We start from the raw sequence: 18,031 nt of genomic DNA, 5'->3' as shown, positions 1-18,031 counted from the left end.
CCGGTCAATTTTTACTAACTTAAAATTCAGTATCAAGAGGATATATAATGCAAATGAGGCACACCTGTTTAGAGTCTATCATAAATAAAGAAAAGGACATATTCACAAAAATAAAGTCGCATTTTTTTTACAAAGGCTGAATTTTATTGACGAGGTTCTTTGACGGTAACGCCTTTAGGAAGGGAGCGACGTTCAAGCACCGCTATCGGATCCAACCACCCAAAGTCAAATTCTAACTTTTCTAACTTTTCAACCTGAAAATTCAGTCCAGACATATCCAAGCACAACAAGGTAACAATGTAAAAACATCGTCACTGCCAGATACAACCAATTCGGGTTACACCTAGGCTTTCACCCGGAGTTCAAGACCAGGTGCCCATGTAGCACCACCATCGAAGCCACTCATGTGTTGTCGCTACCACCTCTCCGTAATCCCAACAGCTACATGTGATGTGTGATCGCCGCTGCTGCACAACCATCTCTCCGTGTCAAGGCGTCACGAATTGAAACCGGATCTGGAGGGAGAAACCCTCACAAAGATGTTTCGGTGGCCACCGCAATCCTCGGCGAGGTCGCTGCCTCACACCAGAGTTGTAACCACAAGGACAAACACCGACGACTGAGTACATTACCACCGACTACCACCTCGTCGGAGAGAGATCTCCCAGGCCCGTGGACCCCAGGGGACGACATTGCCAGAACTCGAGAACCCTTTGGTAGCGCCTCCAGGACGCCCGCACATGCCCAGACTGGATATGGCTGAGCAGTGCTGCCATACCCTGGACTACCCATGTCGCGGCTGTGGGCTAGGTCACCACCCATGCGTCATTTTCCACATGGGGGAGAGAACCGCAACATGTCACCACGACTTCCATGTTCTGAGCCACCGTGGCCCCACACGATGCAACCACCACCATCGAAAAGACCCCACCACCGTTTGGCAGTGGGGCCCGCCGTCACTGCAACGCAAGCCGACGATAGCAGCGGAACGAGGATCCATGTCAGGGTTGGCTACGACAACCCTAGGGTTAGCTCCTAGCATCGCCTGGCAAGCGTTGCTAGGGGTATTCGGCTGAATCTTTTTCCTAAATGAGTATCCAACAATAAAGTCATATGAAACCGACTATGCATAGTCAAAGGAGGTGGTGGAACGATCCGGAGACTATGTTGTCACTCATATTGTGTAATAACCTTCTTGGCCACCCACTTCAACCACGTACACACCGCCTTGAAGAGCAGTTGAAACAATGTTCAGTGAGCATAGACCACGTACGGAGCCAGTGCATACAATGGATGCCCTACATAGGTGAAGATAACTTTATATTAAACACAATATCGTTCCTACAAAACTGAAGCGGCCATAATAAGACAGACGCTCAAACACTTATTATGTGTTAAAACCTATATGGTATTCCGTCAAGTCAGTGACTATATATATTGGCAACACTTGACAGAGGATATAAATTTGATGCTATTTGGATTGATGGCCACGTAGAATGTGCAAACTTACATTGGAAGAAGAGGTCTTTGATTGTCTCATCATTAGTAAAATATACGACATTTCTGACTTCCATGCCAATTGGCGACGAGGTTGTTTTTAGTTAGCACAACTATCCTCCAAAGATACCACATGAAGTTCTTCACTTTTAGTGGTATCTTTGATTTCATTTTTCTTTTTTTGCATTGGGATCTCTGACTGCATGAGAGCATGGTACATAGAGTCGACTATGAAGGACCTTGGTGTAATTAGATTCCAGCAACCTGTCTTTGTGTCTAAGCCAATTGAATATAGATGGGTTAAGAGATGATACCATAACATAAGACGGAAGACAATCAAATCCACCCAGATGATACATCCGACGGGGAAGAGCTAAGCACATGCGCAAGAGCATCATTCTTATCGCAACCGATCCTCCTCTCCAGTGGGCTCGAACAGGGGAAGTCGGAAGCACCAAATAGGGTTACGCCATAAAGTAGAGGAGACGGAAGTAGAGGAAAGGATATGTGAGAGTAATGTTGCTGCACAAACCTGTTCGCCACATGAAGGTCAGTTCATTTCAATCCAGATGGACTGGCCCGCACATTATCTCTGCTACAATTCCCACTGACATCACGCTCTCTAGCCTACAAAAATCTTCACCCCTATGTGCAGAAACACCATCAATAAATAGACCCTTTCTAGATGATTCTGATCTCAAAACGCCGAAACTCTGAGAGAAAAGAAAATACCCTTCCCGCCCCCTGTGATAGCACAACATGCCACTGTGAGAGTCTTAAATCATAAAGGTGTGGAGCAACTTATGCCCAAAAACATGCAACCGAATCAAGTTATTTGTAGTCGGAAACCATAGGCAAGTCTCTATGACTTTGTGAAGATGAAGCTTTGAGCACAGGCATCTCATGTGCATGTTTGTTTCTAACTCGTTCTCAACATTTTCTGTTCCATTTATGTGCAGTTCAAAATGGTAGTTTTTCCTCGCGTTGTGCGTTTTCCATTATTAGTTATCGTGAGATAGCACCAATGCACACTCTATATAGCTCGTCTCACATTGTAATATGTCAAAGCATTATCTGATTCCAAAGTAGTCATGCATTATTCATCCAAGATCAAACACACGGAAGCTCACATAAATCTATTGTTTCTGCCATTTCATCCTCCTATGCCCACTTGATAAAAATCTCAAAATTTCTAGAGAAAATAAAGATCACTCACCTCTAATACCCAAAATGCTTGTATCACTTTTGTTTTTGATGGTTTAGGTGACCTAAGAATTTTGAATTTTTATATCAAGGAAATAACCACAAAACATGCCCGCAAACCAAATCACTTATGTTCCCTACACTAGTCTAAACCACATTGGATGTTAATTCTACACGTCAGTACTGACATGGACATCAATCCAGTGCGTAAACCCGAACTCCTAGATAAAAATAGTTGGACCAAAGATGTTGTGGAAGACGGCCGGGTAGATAATCAAGAATCACATCTGGAAGTCCTATCGTGGGATAAACAAGACAATCCTTTAGGCTCCATTCTCCATTCGAATTCTTTCTCATAGAGCATGACTATTACCGAAGAGGAAATGTAATGATATTTAGCATGATTTGTGCCTATAAATTTTAGTTAGTCGAGATACTTAAAACTCTCAGTTTTTTCGACCAACTTTGTGGGCTGAGATAGAGAATCAATAGGTTCTCAAATATTTATGCCGAACTTTTTTTATTTTAATGACTCATCGGTTTTTGCCCTAATACACGAAATTGTATAATATATTAACAATATCATTGAATATTGATATATACGATTGTTTATCATACTAAATGAATTTTCTCGTGTTAACTAAACACTTTTTTTGAAACAGGTGTACCCCTTTCCATTGTAATAACGGAAATACAACTGTTTCAGACATAACCAGGAAGAAAGGAAAACGGGTAGCGAGTTCAACGCACTATCAAAAAACCCATTGTACTCGTCCGCCAACGAAACGAGCGCTATGGGGCGAAAACCTGACAACACCAGCTAGGTCTTATCTCGACCACAGACCAAAAGCAAAATGAAACAACCTGATAGACCTTCAAACAGAGTAACTGCTAAGATATACATCGACTCAGAGATGTTACACCATCAGCACGATGGGACCAAGCGCACTCCATCATCAGTCAGGAGGACTTCCCCAACATCTTCCACCGCTTGTCCGGATTCTTCGCAGAGCGTCATCAGCCTAGTAGCAATTGATTTGATCATTTTGGCTCCTTGGCGTAGCTTCACTGCCTCCTCCTTTGGCTGAAGACCTGCCCAATAAAGAAGAATAGAACAGGCCGAGAATATATCTTAAAATGATCAGATGTTGTATTTTTCACCTAAAATTATTTTATTTTAGGGATTTAAGAAGATTGCGTGTTATAATGATTCCTTCACCTTGAATTCAAGATGTTTTTTTTCTTTTTGCAAGGATTCAAGAAGATGTTGTGCCTGGACTTCTGAGAAAAGAAATCAGCTCGGTAATCCTCCTCACGGCACGACACATTTGGTTGGAAAGAAACAGTAGGGTCTTTATCATGTTGCCGTTGCTACCACGAGGGTGATGGCCAAAATTCGTGGCGAGCTGCTACTATGGAAACTTGCCGGGGTTAAGCCTGTGCCTGGTGATGGTAGGTACTCTGTCCGTTCGGAATTACTTGTCGCGAAAGTGGATGTATCCACTTTCGCGACAAGTAATTCCGAGCGGAGGGAGTATGTAGGAGGATAGTGTACCGTTGTCTAATGGTGGTAATGGGAGAAAATATTGGTGACAGAGTGACACAGATTGCTAGCCAGTGTAGGCGGGCCACATTTAGCAAAGTTTGATGGATAGTTCGACACAATTGGCCCGGGTGCTGGTGACTTGTCTACTCTTTTCTTTTTCTCCCGACACAATTGGCCCGGGATTTTCTTCTTCTTCTTAATTGCAGTGAATGTTTGTACCCAAAATTTTACAACCCGATGCCAACCTACAGAAGGCACCTCCGCACCTGCGTACTTGGTGGATGTTCACTTTCTCTATGCATGAGCTGATGAGCATGACCATGGTAGTAGTACTACTATACTAGTACTATTACTACATGCACAGCTGACCTGTTGCAAAAAATTTCTCCCATCAATTGTCAAACGAGGACATGCACAAGTTTGTTGCTCCGACAAAGATGTTTATCATTTTCCAACCGGGCTCACACCCCTTTACATTAATTTTGCAATCAACGAAAATACATCAGTCTGTCCGGAGTATTAGTTCATCACAACCTTCACTCACCAAGCACCAAGCCACATAGAACATCTACCAGCAAAAGGAGACCGAAAGGGGGGGAGCGAGTTGGCGCATCGTCAGGAAACTCACCGCATGATGATCCTAAAACGGACCGTCAGCTATGGGGCGGAAACCCGACGACACTGCAAACCACTGCTCAAGCAAAGACGGTTTTTAGGGAATGGGACTACGACACCTGACTCCGTAAAAGAGGACCAGCAGATAACAGAATTAATCCAGCGGGCATCAAACCCCAGTGGATAAAGGCTACACTAAATAAGATGCAGAAGATAATCATTTCAAGACTAAATGGGAGCGCACGAATACAATCTGCCCGCCAGAGCAGCCGTCACATGAGCTGGCCTCCTCACCCCAACCTAAAACTTCGTCTTCTTGTCCTCCTTAACCAGCCCTGCCCAATATAACATAAATGAGCAAGCGGTGAAGACAACCTCCAGGGGAGTACGAGCATTATCACGGGGGCTTCATGGGGCTATTGCCCCCCTACCCTATGAAAACTCTTGAGTGTACACCTAATTATTAGGCTTAAATATCAAAGATTTTTCAAAGTTAATGCATAACTTATCTTTTTCGTCCTCTCAACTCTGATTAGCCCCTCAAGAATCTTCATCAAGCTCCGCCACTGGGTGGAGAAGCATAGCTAGACAGGATAAGGAATGCATAAAGAGTGGGTTTAGGTCCATGTAATTGTGCAAGTGCTTGATAATTGGCCACGTAAGACGTTGACTAACCGTGTACTCCACGTCGATCGGTCTGCGGGTGCTCGTGCAAATGGATGTATAGTATATGGCTTAATTTGCTTGGTTGTCAGATTAGAAGCTAATCTGAATAGCAATCCACATCCTTACTGATGCCGACGGGGAGTTGAAACTTACAAGAGTACCAGCTAGCGAGCTGGTTCAAAATATAGGCCCATTGGTGTTGCATAATGGAACCAAGGCCGGCCACTGTCTCGCTCATGATACCGATCTTGCGTGCATGTAAGTCCAAAGTTAGGAGCTCTAAGCATTCCCTAGACAGCGGTCTTCCAACAACTACCGCTGCTGCTGCCCTAATAATCTGAGGAAGGCAATGCATTGCTTGATTTTCATCCCTGTCATTCCTGTTTTTCTTCTGCGGGGGGTCTCTCATTCCTACTAACTTGAGGTTTTACAACAAACTAGTCAAGTTCATACATGAACCTGCATGAAAATTTTCCCAAATTAGGCATGAATGTAGCCACCGGGTTGTTCTAATCAAAACGGTCCATTGCCATCTATCAAATGCTCTCGGTCCATTGCCATCTATCACACCGGTGCACCCTTTAGGTTGGGCCCATGGTGCCATGCTCCGTTCGGTCGTGGAGGCAAGAGTTCATAATCAGTAGAATGTGTTCGTGATGAACAGGAAAGTGCTTGCTGGCCATGTTCATTCAGTAAAACGCAGTCAACTGCTGAATTCTTAACCCGTTGGCACGGAATTCAGATGACTTGCCTCCTACCTCTGATAAGGATGATCTTGTCTTTGCCAGAACTTATGAGAATATAATCTTTACCAATGGACACTTAGAGCAACTCCAATGGGGCGACCCATTTCGTCCGACCGCGGCGGCAACGAGGAAGGCGCTCTACATGCTAGGGGTAAACCCTAGCCAGCACAGCCTCGTCCAAGCCGCCGTCGCCGCGGCCAGCACCGGATCGTCGGCGTTTCCTCGGATGGTGCTGCCCGAGTCACCCCGCGCGTCGGCTTGCAACCCGGTCCCCGGCTTCCACGTCTACCCGCAGGCCTCCCACCTCTCCGGGGAGTGCTCACCCGACGTGAGCGTGGTCGCGCTTTCCACGCATGCGCCAGCGCCCATCGACCTCAACGCCACCCCGGTGGTTGGTGGCTCGTCGTCCGGCGGCACGAGGAAACGCGCACGGCAGACGCCGCCCGCGCGCTCCCAGACGCCCGTAACCTGTTCGAGGGAATGCCGTCCGCCGTTGATGAGGAATTCATGAAAAACCTCATCTTTGAGGGCGGTGCGCCAGGCGCTGGCTACGATCCCGACGAGACACAAAGCCAGGACGGCCGCGGGGCGTTCACGCCGGCCGCTGGCTATTATCCTGACCAGGCAACCTTCATGCGTGATCAAGTCGGCGTCGACCTGGACGGCTTCCCCCTCGACCACGAGTTCCCGGACGACTACGTGCTAGAGGAAGAGGACGAGTGCGACATCGACGTGGAGCCTTTGTTCGAGGACGAGCTCGCCAACCAAGCCGCCGGTCCTAAGCCCAAGCGCAAGAGCAAGCGTACGAAGGCGTACATGGCGGCCGAAGACAAGCTTCTTTGCGAGTGTTGGCGAGACATTGGACAAGACCCGAAAACGGGCGTCGGGCAAAAGCATTCGACCTTTTGGACTCGTGTGCACCGAGAGTTCCATGAGCGCAAGAAGTTTCCACTTTATCAATTTGTGAGCACGGCGGGTGGGTCTCCATTTCCAAGATGTGGAGGATGATCCAACAAGAGTGCAACATGTTTTGCGCCACCCTTGAAAGCGTCAAGGCCCGCCCCGTGAGCGGCATCGGCATGCAAGACATGGTATGATAGCAAGCAAGCCACCCTCTTTTGTGTCATCAAGATCATCCTTGCTATCACTTGCCCATGTGCTTGCATGGAAACATTTTGTAGGCATTTCAAGCTTTGGAGGCATTCAAGGTTCAACACAATGGCAAGTGCTTCAACCTCTCCCATTGCTATCGGGTCATCAAGGACGAAGAGAAGTTCAAGGCACAATATGCCGCACTCAAGGCACGTGGGGGGAAGAAAGTCGTGGAGGACGTTGGGGAGGGCGAGCCGGCACGGTCGCGGGGAAAGACAAACTCCAAGAAGGAGGACAAGCGAGATGCGGCCACCAACGCCTTGATTGCAAGCGTGGACTGCATGATGAATAAGAAGGACTCAAGGGAGGAGGAGCGCCGGCGTTTCAAGGCGGAGCAAATGGATGCTTTCATGGAGATCCAAAGGAGGAGGCTTGATCTTGACGCCGAGAAGCAAGCCAAGATGTTCGAGCTCGAGGCGGAGAAGCAAGCCAGGATGCTAGAGATCGAGGCCGCCAACGCCAAGACCAAGGCGAAAGAAGTGGCTCTTGCGAGCATGATGACCGGGGTGGAGATTATGAAGGTGGATCTCAACACCGTGTCGCCAAGGAAGAGGCCGTGGTTCGAGAAGATGCAGGCCGACATGCTCAAGTTCGCCGACGAGCGATCTATGGCGGCGAGGGCCATCTTCTTTGTATGCCGGCATGACCACGGGAGCCGAGATGGTGTGGTCGAACTCAAGTCCCCTTTTTTGTGTGCTAGCATGTGTGCCGGCCGGCTGGCGAGTGCGCCAGCATGAATTGTGGTGATATTTTCTGAAGCCGGCATTGTACGCCGGCGCTGGCATGATGCCGGCATGAGACACGGCCGCTGGAATGATCGGCCGCGGGTCCTTTTTATTTAAAAGTTGAATGCGGGCATGAAATGGGACGGCGCGTTGGGCGCGCTGCCGACCCAAATCTAAAAGAGAGCGGACGACGGGCGGGCGGCCGACCCAAACGGACAAAAAACAAACAAATGCGCCGTCCGTTTGGGTCAGCCCGTTGGAGTTGCTCTTACATCAAACATGCTTAGTCGTCCCGACCGGCCTACATGATGTTTTTCCTTGGCATGGAGGAGAGACAGTATGCGGAACATCTCTGTTTTACTGTCGGTTGGTGATGCGTAATCGTTGCTTTACATCAGATCGCCTCCCAAGTGGAGGCCTGGTCCATTTTCTAGTTTGCCCTCTCTGCAATTGTCACCTCCCTGAATCCATTGATCGTCTCCTCATCCAATTAATGTCTTTTTGCTTGTAAAATGCGGTTTAATCTGTTGCCATCCAGAGGGATTGCTTCCACGGTTCCTACACCTATGAGCATAGCGAGTGGTGCTCCTTCATGGGCTGCTGCTGCTGGTGGTGGTTCCAGGTTGAGGAAACTTATGGTCACAACGGAATTCCTGGGTAACAAATTAGGTTGCCGTTCTTGACCCTTTTTTCTTTTCTTTGGGCGGTACTGGCTGGAAGCACATGCGGCCATTGCTGCCGGCAGAGTTCATGATCAACTAGGGCCCAATTTATTGCACGGCGGTACCTTTTTTTTTTTTTGTGAAACGAGAGCACGGAGGTACCTTCGGTCTCGACAGCTCCTATATTCCCCACATAGGGGCGGGGGATAGCGAGCCAACGAGCACTCCGCAGTTTTTGAGAGAGCTGGGGCCATGCCACGTGTTGAAAAAAAGATTACAATTTTTTATTAATAAATAAATAAATAAAGTTGAATACAGTTTATGAAAAAATGTGCATCTTCATGAGTGAGAAAACATTCGTGACAAATTTTAGAAAAACAAATTCACTGCATATTTACAAAAATCTTCATGACATATTTGAAAATATGTTGACCATGTACTTAAAAAATGTTAATCACATATTTGAAAAATGTAATAATGTATTAAAAATGTTTGTTAGTATCTAGAAAATGTTTTTCATGTATTTGAAATAATTTTGCACATAATAAAAAAAAGTTTGTTGAGTATTTGGGAAATGTGGATGGTGCATTGAAACATGTTCGTCCTGCATCGCAGAAATGTTCATCTAATACTGTAAAAAATCTTCATCCTGTATTATTTGGAAAGTCATGAATATATATTAAAGAGAACATACTGAACATAACATAAGAAATAATGAAAAAATAAAATAAAATAGAATAAAATGAAATGAAATGAACTGGTAGAAATCGGAAAGAAAAAGACAGGAAGGATGTTTTTTTTCTGCAGAAAACCAAAATAGGAAAAAGAAATATAAAATAAAAATAACATCGGCAGCCCAACAGTCGGCCGGCACAAAGAGCTCCTGAGGGGTGCATTTGCTCGGGGGAATAGGATTTGCCTTTGGTCTCGCAGTGCTGAATAGCATGGGAGGCAGGAACTGGACACTTTTATTCAAATTCAGGTATGGAACAAGAAGGACAGCTTACAAGCATCGCAAGGGTTTATAAGTATCTGGCAGTACTGGCACAAACTTCTGCAACTATATCACAACACAGTTATTCATTCTCCAAGGGCAAAAGCAGCAGCATCGAAGGTCTCAGATAGACCAGTGCCGGTCTTGAAGGTGACCTTGTTACCAGGGGCCGTCACGCTCTCATCAACATACACCTCCACCACGCTGAGCCACAGGAACAGCTCCTTGGTCTTCACGCCGGCGATCTTCCTCAGCTTCCCCGGCTCGACGAAGGCCGTCACCTCGCCGGCGTACGACACGGTCTGCTTCACCTTCTTGAACGTGTGCTCCGTCTTCTTCCTCTGCAGCAGCCACATGAAGCCCGCCGCGCGGTTGTACCCGAACTCCTCCATCTCCTCCAGCGGCAGCAGGCCCGTGGGGAGGCCCAGCTCCTCGAGCACCTCCACGCACTTCTTCTTGCACATGGCATCGTCGCCCCGGAATATCTCCGCGCCGACGCGATGGATCTCGATGGTTTTGGATGCCATTTCAGGCGAGGCTATATCTCCTGCAATGCGGTGTTGACGATCTTGCGGGATGGGAGAGCTAGCTAGACGTGAATGATGGAATGTGACATGCCAAGCCAAGGTATATATAGCTAGCTATGTAGTAGTAGATGCGAGAAAGCTTCAATATTGATCACCGTTTATAAGAGTATTTTCTGTTTGAGAGCTACAGGTTGGTGATTTCTAGAGTGGGTTGTCAATATGTTTGGACCTACGTACTTTTTTGTCTCTTGAATTCGTCAACATATGTGAGCTTTACTCAGCGCGTAAGTGGTGAAGGACGAAGAGATATGGTGATACTCACACAGACTTCTCTGACCAAGTCCATAAAGGGTCGCGACGGCATAGCACAGCCCGCCCGCCGTGGAATTGAATAGGTATGCAATGGAGCACAATTGAAAATGTATGCTAGATTCATCGCAGAAAAATTGGGGAATTTATACTCTATCTCTATTTGGAACATCATTGCTGGCCCAATTATTTTGTTTTTACTTTTATTTTTCTAAAAGTCTTGCATACAATAATGAACTGCCATGTTTGTCGTTAATTATGTATCACCAATCCTCCTTTCCAGTTGGCTCAAATATTTAAACTGGTTTACCAAAAATCGGATAAAAACTTGTTTTCTATCTACTCAACGGTAAGATTTGCTATTGAAACAAGCACCTTGGGCTGACCAACTACTAGTTCAGGATTAATAGCAGTTGCCCCTGCCATTACCTTAAGGAAAAAAGTATTTTTTAGAATAACAAAAAAGTATAGAAATGGTTCTTCAACTCCAGAACCAGCAAACTGTCCCTCGTCCCGCTTTGAGTGGTTTTATTGATGACGTGGCATGGTTTTCATTGTCATTTTATCGAATACTATCGTGCGTCTGCCACATTTTTGGACGGTGGCGTCGAGTGCCGCACAGCAGGCTCCGACGTTCCCTTCTTCGACGGCAAGGCCATGCCCAGCACCCCGCCCAGCGCCGTGGTGCCTCCGTTGAGCGGCTTTGCACAGCAGGCGAAACGGAGACACGTTGCAGGTTACGACCGTCACCACTCGAGGATCGCCGGTGCGTCCTGAGGTGAACGGAGCATGTCCATGGACAACTTTGTGCACAACCCTATCAGCTGCTACTCAAACAATTCACGTCCGGGCTTGACTCCGACAATTCGTCTCCGTGCTCTACATTGTCGAGGCTGCTCAAGGACATGGCCGCCGCACGGCGGTGGAGGCTGTCCCCTCCTGTCGGCTACGTTGTGGTTTCTCCCAGGGACGTTGTCTCCTCGTCCTCCCTCCAGGTTTCGTGTTGCTGGCCTCAGTGAGACGGCGAAGTTGGTTCGGTGACCGTGGTGGCACATGCTGGTGGGCGGTGCACTTCCAATTGTTCGGGGTGGCGGTGGTTGTTTCAGGGCGGGAGAAATCCCTGGCGGCTTGTCCGTCACCGGCGCGGGTACGCCCACGGACGTCGCTGGATCTTCCTGACGGGTGTCGGTGATACCCCTTCCCCACTGCCATCCGCGTACCGAGGGAAACCCTAGGACTTGTCCGGGCAGTAGCGTCGCATTCCTTCCTGAAGGTGTTGCTTGATACGCGAGGCTTCGGAGTGCTAGGAGTGCGGTGGAACTTCTTCGGAGGGTGCAGCAGGTGTCGGCCATCTTTGATTTGTTGATCTGCCGGCGTCGGCATTTGCTTCTTTTTCTTTCTCTCGTTTTTTCTTTCGGGCTTGTTTGTGTTGCGGTCCCAGCAAGCTAGTTTTTTTCCAACCGGGCTCACACCCCTTTCCATTAATTGCTTAACAGAAATACAACAGTCTTAGTTTGTTATCAAGCCACTGCACACTCAACTACCAGCGACCGACTAAGCAAAAGGAGACCGAAAGGGGAGAGCGACTTGGGGCATCAACAGGAAACCCGCAACAAATGGCTCTAAAACGAGTCATCTACCACGGGGCGAAAACCTGTTGACACCGACCATCCCATCCTCGAAACGAACAACACTACGAGCACCTCACGCATCAGGAGAAAAGTACGAGACGCCACCACCAAAAGGAGCCACAAAACATCTCAGCGGGCATCAAACCCCAGTGAGATCATAAACAACGGAGATCACTGGCCAGAGCATCTTCAAGCTCCCGCTCCATTCCCCAGCATAAGCCTCCCCCTAGGAGTAGAACGATCCGCCAACGACGCAGCCACGCGCACCATCTTCTGCACTCCAGCCTGGACTCTTTCCTTGTCGATCCCTTTCACAAGACCTGACCAATACATCAAAAAGGAGCACGCAGTGAAAACAGCCTCCAACGGAGAGTGAATGACACATTTATCAAAGGTTGCCTTATTGCGGGTGCACCAAATACCCCAACAGATAGCAGCAACAATAGTCATGTAATGTTTTTTACCCCCAGGAAGATATTTATAGAGCCATGCCCAGCTCTGCCAAATAGATCTAGGAGTACAGGATGCTCCTAAAGCAGTCCCAATCACCCCCCAAACAGAACAAGCAAACACACACCCAAAGAAAAGATGATTTGCAGTTTCAATATCATGGCAAAATGAGCAAATTGGATTCCCAGACCAGTTTCTTTTGCGCAGGTTATCCCTGGTAGGGATGGCATTCTGGAACAGTTGCCAAAGGAAGATTTTAATCTTCAGAGGAATCTTAGCTTTCTAGATCCACTTGTAATCAGGACCTGATAAATCTTTTTCAAGCCACTCATAAACAGATTTTGTTGTGAAAACTCCTTTGCTATTAAACTTCCAAACAACTTGGTCTGGTGAACCATTCAAAGATAGCCTTTTGGCCCCATCCACCACATCAGCCCACTGATCAGAAAGATCGGCAAAGAGATTACGCCGGAATCCCATCACAAAGTTATTAGCAGCAAAATTTACTAGGGTACATTCTTGCTCTTGACAAATATCATATAAAGAAAGGTAACAGGCTTTCAAAGGATTCTCAGATAGCTAGGGGTCGTGCCAGACCCTAGCCAGGTCGCCCATATTAACACGAATCCCTCTGCCCTCCATATAAACCTGTTTAACTTTCATAATAGCTTTCCAACAGGGGAGTCGTTAAATCGGGTCTGCACATTAGCCACCGTCTTGCGCTTAAAGTACCGGGCCTGTACAATCTTTTGCCACAGCCCATCACCTGACTCCAATTTCCACCACCATTTAACAAGGAGACTAATGTTCTTTTTATGGAGATCCTTAATACCCAATTCCCCTTTTTTTTCTTAGAGCGACAGACTCTAGACCACTTAACCCAATGATAGGCTCGCTTATCTTTCTTCTTCCTCCAAAAGAAACGCCTACGATTGTTTATTCATCTTCTCAATAAACGTTTTGTTAAGGAGGAACATAGATATGAAATAAGATGGAATCCCATCTAGGCTAGAGTTAACCAAAGTTAATCTAGCACCAGACGAAGCAACATAACTAATCCAGGCAGCTAATCTTTTCAGGAGCTTAGCATCTAGGAAATCCCAGTCCACAGTTTTAAGCATAGTATACGTCACTGGGACCCCCAAATATCTCATGGGGAACTTGCCAATCTGGCAACCAAACATCCCAGCATAAATTTGGTCAATACCGTTATCCCCTCCAATCGAAAAAACCTCACTTTTATCAAAGTTAATTTTTAGTCCAGACATCATTTCAAACAAATAGAGTAGCAGCTTAACATTCACTGCCTTGTCCACATCATGGGAGAAGCAAATTACTGTATCGTCTGCATACTGCAAAATCCCTACTCCCCCCTCAATAAGATCAGGCGCAAGCCCCTCGAACAACTTATTTTTTTTGGGCAGCCAGGACCATCTTGGTCAAACACTTAGCGGCCATATTGAACAGAAAAGGGGAATGAGGGTCACCCTGACGCACCCCTTTGGCACTTTTAATGTAAGGCCCAAGTTCATCATTAATCTTGACACTAACCATGCCATCGCGAAGAATCTGAGACACCCACCCACACCACTTAGAATTAAAACCTCTCTTATTATGACAATCAAGAAGGAAATCCCAATTGACCTTGTCGTAGGCCTTTTCAAAGTCAAGCTTAAGAACAATTCCCGTCCTCTTTTTCACATGAGTATAATGAATGACTTCATGTAATGATAGGACCCCATCCATAACGTCGCTCTCCTTTATGAAGGCGTTCTGTTGAATACTAAACAGCTTGGAGGCATATACACTTGCTCTCCTATCCATGACCTTGGTGATCAGCTTATAAGGACAGCGCAATAAGCAAATAGGTCTGTATTGTTGTATTCTATTGGCCTCAGAGGTTTTGGGCAAAAGGGTGATAATGCCATAATTCAAACGCTGCACATCTAGCTTGCCTTCATGAAACCACTCAAAAAGTCTAAAGAGATCCATGCAAACAACATCCCAGTAGTGCTGGTAGAATTCAGCAGGCACACTATCAGGGCCAGGTGCACGATTAGGCTCCATGCCAAAAAGAGCAGCTTTAATCTCCTCAAGGGAAAAGGGTTTGGTTAACTCATCATTATCACTCGAGGATATTTTCTCCTCACTAGACCACAAAGAGGCATCAATACTACACATATTGCCGGGTGCAGGTCCAAACAACTCCTTATAGAATCTAGTAGCATGGGATAATAAATTCTTAGTCCCCTCAATAGTAGTCGAACCACATTCAAGAGAACCCATCGTATTTTTCCTACGTCTCCCATTAACCACTTTATGGAAGAAATCGGTATTATTATCACCTTTCAGAAGCCACCTTTTGGTAGACTTTTGGTGCCATGACTCCTCCTCCTCCATGTAAATATTATTAAGTTCTACCAGGATACTTAACTTCCTCATATATGCCTCCCCACACAGATCAGATTGCTCTTCTAAAAGCTCCAACTCCTGAAGCTCCAGTCTAAGTAGGTTCTTCTTAATCCTACTATTGCCAAAATTATTTGAGCCCCACCCTTTAAAAAACTTCTTCATCCTCTTCAACTTAATATTCAGAACATCAATAGGGTCGTCCGTGTACACATGTTTCGCCCAGATTTCAGCAACAAGAGGTAGGAACTCTGGATTGCACAACCAGGCGTTGTCAAACTTAAAGCACCTATTACCCGGGGCCCTGGACGGAGCCACACCCCCATCCATCAGCAAAGGATTATGATCAGATAAGTCCTTGACCATTTTTACAACCGACACTAAAGGGTATAAGTCTTCCCAGTCAGAGGACATTAAGACCCTATCAAGTTTTTCCAAAGTGGGATGGTCTTGTTTATTAGACCATGTGAAGTAGCCACCGGTCATGAAAATCTCCCTCAGGCCCGGTAGATGAATGAAAACATTAAAAACATCTGAGAAATGGGATAAAGGGGTCTTTTTATTCTTTTCCCCACAGTGTCTAATGATGTTAAAATCACCACCCACCAAATATGGAGTATTAATCTTATGACAAAAGGAAGACAATCAGCCAAAAACTCAGGTTTATTTTCATCATGGGCTGCACCATAAACCACCAACAAAGCCCATTCGCATCTCTTAACCTTATCAAAAAGGTTGATCTGCAATATATATTTACCACACACAACATCTAAAACCTCAAGTGTTTCTATCCTCAAGCCACATAAAATCCCACCGGACTTCCCAATTGATGGGATCCATTCCCATCTAAATTTAGAATGGGTGTCGAACCTCCTAAAAAAGGAAGGCTTATAATTCTTTTTCATGGTCTCTTGCAAACCAATGAAGTCCACTTTGTTGGCATTAATGATATCAGTGAGGCAGGAAGCCATACCACTTTTTCCCGCCCCCCTACAGTTCCAAAAGACCCCTATAATTTATAACGTCCAGGTTTCTCTCTTACCCTGGTAGGTCTACTAGGATTCAGAGTAGACCTACCCTCAACCTCTTTCTTCTGTCTCCGAGTCACAGGTCTAATTGTGATGTTAGGAGACGAAATCACCACTTTATCTTTCTTAGGGGACTTTTTCTTTTTTCTCCTAGAGCACACCGTAATAAATGGGGCATCATCTTCCATGTCCTGATCATCCCAGGTTAAAGAAAGAGGAGCAGCGTTGCCTAAGCCATCTTTGATGGTAATATCCCTAGGACTAGTTTTTTTCTCATGCAGCAATTGCCTAGATATTTCAAGTTCACAAAGGATATCAACAGTATTAAAATTATCATCAGGAATATTGACTCCCATGAGCGAAGCACGTAACATGATAGTAGTATCAGACAGAACAGAAAATTGGTTGCCAACAGGGGGTGGGAGAGTACCTTCAAAGTTACGCTTCTTCATGCGATCTGTAGCCCTCTCCTCCACCCTAGCGAGCTTTTGATACTGATTGCGACCTTCAGGCCTAGACGACACATGTAGCATTTCACGGATAGGAGATCCGGTAGGAGATTCAACAGTATACAGACTGCGAGTCTCACTGCCTTCCTTCGATCCCTCCTCGAGCTCAACAACCCGAGGCATATTAGGCCACGCCACATAGTCTGACAAACGAGGAATAGTACTCACATCATTTTTTCCATCATAACACAGAAATGCAGGTGAGGGAGGGATAGGAGTCAAGGCCCAAGCACCTGGGCTCAGCTTCTCATCATGCCTCGGAGAACCACCCAAGGGGACATTTTCATTCCTGTCAAGGTTGCTGTCTGTGCTCACATCATTCTGTCCAGAGGAGTTCAAAGCCTCATGCTCTTCAGCCATGGTATGAATCAGAAGCTCGGTATGATTTCCTTCATCACTCTCTTCTTCCTCTTCATTTTCAGAAACGGCAGACAGACGAGTGGTAGCAGAATAGTTCTGGCAAAAGGAATCCCCAACAGCAGAAGTACTTGTCCCTCCTTGTTCATATGAGGTGGAAGCCTGGAATTCAAATCTGGCTTTTTTTGTAACAGAAGGAGAACTACTGTCAACAGGAATGGAATACTGACTCGCACCAGGAGCACCCACCACCACACGTTCAACTTCATAATAGAAATCATAGAATTGTTCACCCAACATTCCCTCAGCAGACGGTGGGATTTTTTCCACTTCCCTGCACCCCAGAAGGATTCGAGCATACTCAGGTTTATGTAGAGTAGCTTTATCCACCTCCAAAGTGACCCCCACAAGTGCCCCCGCATATGAGACATGTTGAACACATCGTTTCTCTAAAGGAACATTGCGAACACAAACCCAGGCTTTCTGCAAGTCTTCTTTGGCACCCACTGACGCTGACCAAGGTGAGATAGAGACCATGACTGAATCATCCAGAATAGGAAGTTTTTTACCATAGCAGCAAGCTCTTTCAACTTCACGAGCATTAGGAAACCTCATCACAAACTGCGTGGGGCTGATTTGGCGTGCAGTGCACCGCCATTTCTTAGGCTTTTGGGCAAAGAAGCCATTGAACTCAGTCTCAATTTCTTTCACAGATGCCATACCCTCCACCAAGGTAATCACCACCGTGTTAGTTTTCTCATTGGCCTGTTTATCCGCACAACAATCAGGGATGAAGAAGAAACCCTAGCCAGGGGACTGGAAACCGCACATGAAAGGAACACATTCCCAGGGTTGAGGGATCTGACATAGTTGCGCCATGTGTCCAAGTTTGCCACATTTCTCACAACGAATGGTAGGACAGCGAGGAGCAAAGTGACCTGGGAGGTTGCAGTTGAGGCAGCGCTCCTCCGCGCCCTTGTTGACAGGAACATGCGAAGCTGGTGG

General features: G+C 46.4%; 1 protein-coding gene across 1 annotated transcript; it reads right to left on the bottom strand.

Annotated features, from left to right (window-relative positions):
• Nucleotides 1-9,781: 9,781 nt before the first annotated feature.
• On the bottom strand, nucleotides 9,782-10,390 carry LOC123089534 (uncharacterized). The gene has a single exon (XM_044511189.1). It carries the CDS (start codon nucleotides 10,331-10,333, stop codon nucleotides 9,893-9,895), a length of 441 nt encoding a protein of 146 aa, XP_044367124.1. The 5' UTR covers nucleotides 10,334-10,390; the 3' UTR covers nucleotides 9,782-9,892.
• Nucleotides 10,391-18,031: the final 7,641 nt, after the last annotated feature.

Source organism: Triticum aestivum, chromosome 4B (genome assembly GCF_018294505.1).
Source record: "Triticum aestivum cultivar Chinese Spring chromosome 4B, IWGSC CS RefSeq v2.1, whole genome shotgun sequence".
Lineage (NCBI taxonomy): Eukaryota > Viridiplantae > Streptophyta > Magnoliopsida > Poales > Poaceae > Triticum > Triticum aestivum.
This window is presented reverse-complemented; position numbering and strand designations above follow the sequence as displayed.